Below are 7,273 nucleotides of genomic sequence, written 5' to 3' on the forward strand. Positions count from 1 at the left end.
GTGTGGGGTGTGTGTGTGGGAGTGTGTGGGAGAGGTGTGGAATGTGGGAGTGTAGGATGAGAGGGAGTGTGTGTGGGGTGTGGAGCATGTGAGAGGGATCATGGGGTGTGTGTGAGTGGGGAGGTGTTGGAGTGTGTGGGAGTGAGTGTGTGGGGTGTGTGTGGGAGCTAGAATGTGTGGGGGTGTGGTGAGTGTGGGAGCGGTTGGGTGGGGAGGGAGTGTGTGGGTGTGTGTGTGGGAGTGAATGTGGTGGGGAGGGGAATGTGTTGGCGTGTGTAGTGGAGGTGTGGGGTGGAGTGTGTGGGTGTGTGTGTGGGAGTGTGGGGAATGTGTTGGGGTGGGTGTGTGTGTGGGGTGAGGTGTGGGAGGAATGTGGGGGGTGTGTGGTGTGTGGGGACTGTGAGTGTGTGGGAGTGTGTGAGAAGGGGTGGAGGGCTGGTGTGAGGTGGACTACTGGTGGTGAGGGGGTGGAGCGAAGGGGGTAGGGCTGGTGGTGAGGGTGGAGGACAGGGGGGAGGGCTGGTGGTGAGGGGTGGAGGACTGGTGGTGAGGGGTGAGGGCTTGTCGTGAGGATGGAGGGCTGGTGGTGAGGGGTGGAGGCTGGTGGTGAGGGTGGAGGACAGGGGATGAAGCAGACCAGGATGTCAGGGGGAGGCCAGGGTGCCTGGGGAGGCCTAGGTGCCTGGGAGGGCCAGGTGCCTGGGGAGGGCCAGGGTGCCTGGGAGGGCCAGGTGCCTGGGGAGGGCCAGTGCCAGGGGCCAGGGTGCTGGAGGAGACCAGCGGAGGGCCAGGTGCCTGGGAGGCCAGGTGTACCTTCCAGCTGGTCGTGTCGGCCAAACTCATGGAAACTAACTCAAGACGGAAGATAAAACAGTTTTGTGTGTGTGTGTGTGTGTGTGTGTGTGTGTGTGTGTGTGTGTGTGTGTGTGTGTGTGTGTGTGTGTGTAAGCAGTTTAGACTAGTTTAGTCTGTAACCAGTATAACAACCAGAGTATTATACACTGTGGATGAATAAGTTTTCATTATGCATTTTGCATTGACCCGCAGGGGTCAGAGATGTTTTCATAGCAAGCATATAGTAAGCATTTATTTAGCCTGCTCAGACGCAGAATCCTTGGAAGGAATTCGGAGGTGAATGACAAAGCTAATCCTGGGCATTAGGAACCTTGAGTACAGAGACAGGTTAAAGCATCTTAATTTGCAGAGTGAGTAAGGGGCGATATGATAGAGGTGTATAAATGGAAGTTAGGGCTGAACAAAGGGGACATTACAAAGGTACTCAAACTATCCAACCAAGAGCGAACTCGTAACAATGGTTTTAAATTAGACAAATTTAGATTTAGGCACGAAATAAGTAAACATTGGTTGGAAATAGAGTAGTGGACGGGTGGAACAAGTTACCAAATATCATCATTAACTCGAATACACTGGATAGCTTCAAACATAAGCTGGATGGATATATGAGCAATAGGGGTTGGGTGAAAATGGAACTGTCCAGTATGGGCCAATAGGCCCGCTGCAGTTTCCTCCATTCTTATGTTCTTATGTTCTTTAGTCACGTACACGGTCTGGTGACAGTGTGTCCACCAGAGATGTCTCAATATGACGGTATCACCTTTGAAGCTCATTACTTACTCAATTAATGGCTCTTACTGGATAACTAGGTACATTGATTATCACCAGTAAGACTTCCAAGCATTTGATGTAAATTATTAGTCAGATTAGTTAGATATTTGCAGCGCCAATTAGGGATGATTCACGGATCAAGCGAGATCATTTCCAGACAGCTTTTTGAGTAACGCTGCTGACATTGATTCAGGTGTTCATGCCAATTCTTCCTACTGGTAGAAGCTTCTAGAAGCTTGGACTCATGCATCATCCTTCGTGACGTCATTTGCCAGTTAGCCGGGGTAGGTCCACCCTGGTATAGCTAGTCAGTCTTTAGCTGGACACCACACATTACTGATCTAACACTGAACAGTAGCCTGAGAGACCCCTTCAGTCCTAGCAGATCTAAATAGTATCTCTAACACTGCTCTCAAGCTCCCAGTCCTCAGTCCCAGATCAAGTGGCCAGCCTCTCTGTAGATACAAGTATAAATATATATCTGTACATATAACTGCCTGTATCCGTCCACCCATCTCAGAGAAGTGAACCAAGACAGACGGTTTCTTTGAACAATATCTGGTACTTCCTTAATTATATGTGAGTCTTCAGAGGAAGTTACAGTGAAGTTACAGGGGAAGTTACATATGTGTGTGTGTGTGTGTGTGTGTGTGTGTGTGTGTGTGTGTGTGTGTGTTATTTTCTCTCTGCCTCTCTCTCTCTTCAGGATCGTTCTACTTTTAATTAACTTCGGTAAACTTCCAATGATCCTGTCTGTTAATTTTGTAACCTAACCTAACCTAACCTAACCTAACCTAACCTAACCTAACCTAACCTAACCTAACCGGTGTTAAGTGAACGTATCTAATTATAGTAGAGCCTCAGTGTAAGCAATAGTGACTTGGAGCATTTAGAACAAGGGTCTATTAGCATTGGGTCTATTAGGATTGGGGTCTATTAAGACTAGGAACTATTAGGACTGGGGTCTATTAGGACTTGGGTCTATTTGGACTTGGGTCTATTAGAACTGGGGTCTATTAGGACTGGGGTCTATTAGGACTGGGGTCTATTAGGACTGGAGTCTATTAGGATAGGGGGTCTAACCGACTGGGGTCTATTTGGACATGAGGTGGTGGAGCAGATACCTAGTGTGAGAAGCAGTAGTTTTCCCGACCAGTGTTCTGTTATAGTCTACGGGAATACCACACCACATTTCACTATCTCGTCGTCGTAGTAGTAGTAGTAGTAGTAGTAGTAGTAGTAGTAGTAGTAGTAGTAGTAGTAGTAGTAGTAATGATAATGATGATGATGACGATGATGATGATACTAATAATAATAATGTAACAATAATAATAAAGGGGAAGGAGAGAGAGAGAGAGAGAGAGAGAGAGAGACACTGTCAATATTATCCCTCACTTATATTTTAGGAGTCCCCAAATGGCTGCTTTGTTGGGGTGAGGGGGAGGTGGGGCGAGGGGAGGTGGGAGGTGAGTGAGGGGGTGGGGTGAAGGGGTGGGTGGAGGAGGGAGGTGGGGTGAGGGAGGGGTGGGAGGGAGGTGGGGTGTGAGGGTGAGGAGGGGGGAGGTGGGTGAGGGGGTGGGGTGATGGGGTGGGTGAAGGACGGGGTGAGGGGAGGTGGGTGAGGAGGTGGGTGAGGGGAGGTGGGGGAGGGAGGTGGGTGAGGGAGGGGTGTGGGGTGAGGGTGAGAGGGGAGGGGAGGTGGGTGAGGGAGGGGGAGAGGTGGGTGTGGAGGGGAGGGGAGGGAGGTGGGCGAGGGAGGTGGGCAAGCGAGGGGAGGTGAGGGGGAGGTGGGGTGAGGTGAAGGAGGTTAGTGGGGAGGTGGGGTGAGAGGGTGGATGAGGGGGTGGGGTCAGCTTTGTTAGTGAGGTAATACACCCTCGCAACATTGGACCCACACCTCAGACAGTAATTGTGGGTCGTATATATATATATATATATATATATATATATATATATATATATATATATATATATATATATATATATATATATATATATATATATATATATATATATATATATATATATATATATATATCATTGTAAATAACGATTACTTATGCTTCTTTATTGTTACAGTTTAATGGGATTTAATTCACATATGGTAAAATTTACTGTTTCATATAAGAGGTCGTTTACTATCATAAGCTAGCTAAATTATATTTAATATAGGTGAGACGAGGTGAGGTGAGGTGAGGTGAGGTGAGGTGAGGTGAGGTGAGGTGAGGTGAGGTGAGGTGAGGTAATCTCCAGGCGGGATACTGTGGGGCGACACTTGTGGTGAGTTATCATACTCAACAGATTGGCTTCTGTGTTCCTGAAGTGTGCTAGACTGTCTTGTTACCTTTATGTGAGGCTTCCTTGTCACCTGTTAATTGCCTTAATCAACACGGACTTCTAAGACGTGACATGTATCGTCAAAGTTGTCACGATCAGATGGACTGGCAGACACATTCCAGCAGAAAGGACGAGGTTGTATGGTAACGCCCGGCCCTAAGACTGTCATAAGGAGTGCATCGTTTGTGTCCAAGCCTCATGTGTCGCCTCAGTAATGGGTCCATGTGATGTATCTGTGAACACATCGGCCGCACAAACTCTTATGTAAATATATCCGAGAAAAATTAATTACTGGAGTTCTTTTTTTCCAAGCAATGAACACGAGACATTTTTCTGGCAAATCGAATCAAACTTTACGGAGCATGAATCATCATGGGTGTTTAGCATCGTTCACTAATCTTTTATGTGTCACCAGATTTAATTAACAACCTTACTGTGCAGTATTTTTTCTCCAGGTGTTTTAAATTTAAGGTGGGGACCAATCATCAGGTAAGTACCGAGGTGCATCGTCACCTGAAGATTAACCCCCTCCCCTCAGGTAGAATTGGGGTGGTTAAAGTTTAGCTGGGTCAGTGGGGCGATTGTTTAGGTGAGCATTTTGTGGGGATAGTCTTCATTTGTCTAAGAACCTGTACATAAGCTGTGGTGATTGATGGAGGGTCAGTATAGAGGGAGGGGGATTACAGAGAGGGAGTGTAGAGACAGGGAGTGTAGAGAGAGGGGGAGTAGAGGGAAGGGGAGTAGTGGCAGGGAATGTAGAGGCAGGGGACTCTGGGGATGAGAGGAGGGGGGTGTGGGGTGGTGGCAGGGAAGTGGCAGGGGGAGGGTGGGGAGGACAGGGGAGTAGAGGGGAGTGGTGGCAGGGAGTGTGGGGGAGGGGGATATGGGGGCAGGGGAATGGGGAAGGGGAGTGGTGTGGGGAGTGTGGGGAGGGAGTGGGGAGGGGGAGTGGTGGCGGGGAATGTGGGGGGAGGAGTGGGGGGAAGAGGTGAGTGGCAGGGGAATGTGGGGGGCAGAGGGTGTGGGGAGGGGGTGGGGGAGGGGGGTGGTGTGGAGTGTGGGGGCAGGGGATGTGGGGGGTAAGAGAGAATCGGGGAAGGGGAGTAATTGTGAGGAGGTGTAGAGGGAGGGAATAGCAAGGGAGAGGAGTAGAAGTAGTGGCAGGAATCAGCAGGGAATGTAGGGAGGGGGAGTAGAGAAGAGATGAAATGGCAGGGGTGTGGGGCAGGGGGATGTGGGGGTGGAGGGAGGGTGGTGGCGGGGTGTGGGGGCAGGGATGTGGGGGCCAGGGATGTGGGGGGTGGGGAAGGGGGAGTGGTGGCGGGGGTGTGGGGCGGGGAGATGTGGGGGGCGGGGTGTGGGGAGGGGGTGGGGAGGGGAGTAGTGGCGGGGAGTGTGGGGGCGAGATGTGGGGAGGGGGTGAGAGGGGTGGTGGCAGGGGTGGGGGCAGGGGAGATGTGGGGGGTGGAGTGAGAGGGAAGGAGGGTGGTGGCATGGAATGTAGAGGCAGGGAGATGTGAGGGAGGGGGTGGAGGGAGGGGGTGGTGTGGGGAGTGTGGGGCAGGGGATGTGGGGGAGGGGGGTGAGGAGGGGTGGTGGCAGGGGAGTGGCAAGAGCCCCAGGGAATGTAGAGGCAGGGAATGTAGAGGGAGGGGGAGTAGAGGGAAGGGGAGTAGTGGCAGGGAGTGTAGAGGCAGGGAATGTAGAGGGAGGGGGAGTAGAGGGAGGGACTATAATGGCAGGGACTATAGAGGGAGGGACTATAGTGGGAAGGACTATAGAGGGAGGGACTATAGGTAATATTATCCTAGTGCTGTAATATAAAACACTTGCTCATATACAGCTTTTAGTATACAATATATTATCATACACGTTTAAAATTCCTCTCGTATTATATTTTTCATTCAAAATTCCACCACCTGGAGGACCACTGAAGGACCACCTAGAGGACCACCTGGAGGACCACCTGGAGGACCACCTGGAGGACCACCTAGAGGACCACCTGGAGGACCACCTGGAGGACCACCTGGAGGACCACCTAGAGGACCACCTGGAGGACCAACCTGAGGACCACCTGGGAGGCCTGACCTGGAGGACCACCTGGAGGACCACGCAGGAGAACCACTGAACGACCACCTAGAGAACCACCGGGAGGACCACCTAGAGGACCACCTGGAGGACCACCTAGAGGACCACCTAGAGGACCACCTGGAGGACCACCTAGAGGACCACCTAGAGAACCACTGAAGGACCACCTAGAGGACCACGCAGCGTAAACTCATATTTCGGTCCCAATTTTCGCGGACCGTAAGCCTGAAATTCCGCAGAGTTTTCATTAAATGGCCAATTTTCTCTGTTTATTTTTTAAAACAAAATTTTTATGTTAATGGTGAGTTTTGTGGCCATCACTAGGGCCACTGTAGTCAGCAGGGCAATTATGGTCAGGAGGGCCACTATAGTCACCAGGGCCACTCTGGTACACTAGGGCCACTATAGTCAGCACGGTCACGATGGTCAGGAGGGCCACTATAGTTAGCAGGGCCACTATGGTCAGGAGGGCCACTATGGTCACCAGGACCAATATGGTCATCAGGGCCAGTATGGTCATCAAGTCCATCTTGGTGTGTGGAGTAGAAGAACCACCATCCATCATGGCTGACACGCTGAGACATAATTGGCAGGAAATAGGGAGGGCCAAGGCTCAAGTGACCAGGAAATTGTGGTGCTGTTACTGAGGATAGAGCCTGAGGTCGTGGAGGAGGAGGTGGACGAGGTCAAAGATGAGGTAGACATCAAGGAGGAAGTTGGGGAGGAGGTCAAGGTTAACGAAGAAAGTTAGGAAGAGGTTATCGTTGAGCAGGAGGCCGAAAGTTGTGGAGGGATGTTGAGGTCGAGAGGAAGGTTAAGGAAGAGTATAAGGGCGAGTAGGAAGTCAAGGACGAGCATAAGGTCGAATAAGAGGTTAAGGAAGGAGGGCGTTATGAAAACCAGATAACAAGGGTGGTTGGTGATGACGTTCTCTCTCAAAGTATTCTTTATCTCATCCTCGCACCCTCAGAGACCAAGAGTTACACAGCCTCCCAGAACACCAGTATTGTGAGTCACAGTCCTCCATCGGTCTCTCGTGTGAGGCACAGTCCTCCGTCAGTCTGCCTTGAGTCACACAGAGGTGTTCACTTATTGGCCCTTTAGTACCCTACAGCTGGGTCGCTCCTCAACACAGGATCATTGACCATGTAGACACAGTCCTGATCCTCAGCAAGTGGTCTTCTTGTGGTCTTGGTTAGTTCGACAACACCCACTAGCTCGG

The 7,273-nt window shown here is 50.8% G+C and overlaps 1 protein-coding gene across 1 annotated transcript in view; it reads right to left on the reverse strand.

Moving 5' to 3' along the window:
- LOC121861105 (glycine-rich cell wall structural protein 1-like) overlaps positions 1-6,635 on the reverse strand; it is a 21,933-nt gene extending 15,298 nt beyond the window's left edge. The window contains exons 1-2 of the mRNA XM_042358667.1: positions 6,427-6,635; positions 6,027-6,218 (exon numbers count right to left, since the gene is read on the reverse strand). Of these exons, the coding sequence (XP_042214601.1) occupies positions 6,027-6,218; positions 6,427-6,635 (401 nt within the window). The remainder of the gene's footprint in view (positions 1-6,026; positions 6,219-6,426) is intronic.
- Between the last annotated feature and the right edge of the window lie 638 nt (positions 6,636-7,273).

This window comes from Homarus americanus, unplaced genomic scaffold (assembly GCF_018991925.1).
Source record: "Homarus americanus isolate GMGI-L3 unplaced genomic scaffold, GMGI_Hamer_2.0 scaffold52806, whole genome shotgun sequence".
Classification (NCBI taxonomy): Eukaryota; Metazoa; Arthropoda; class Malacostraca; order Decapoda; family Nephropidae; genus Homarus; species Homarus americanus.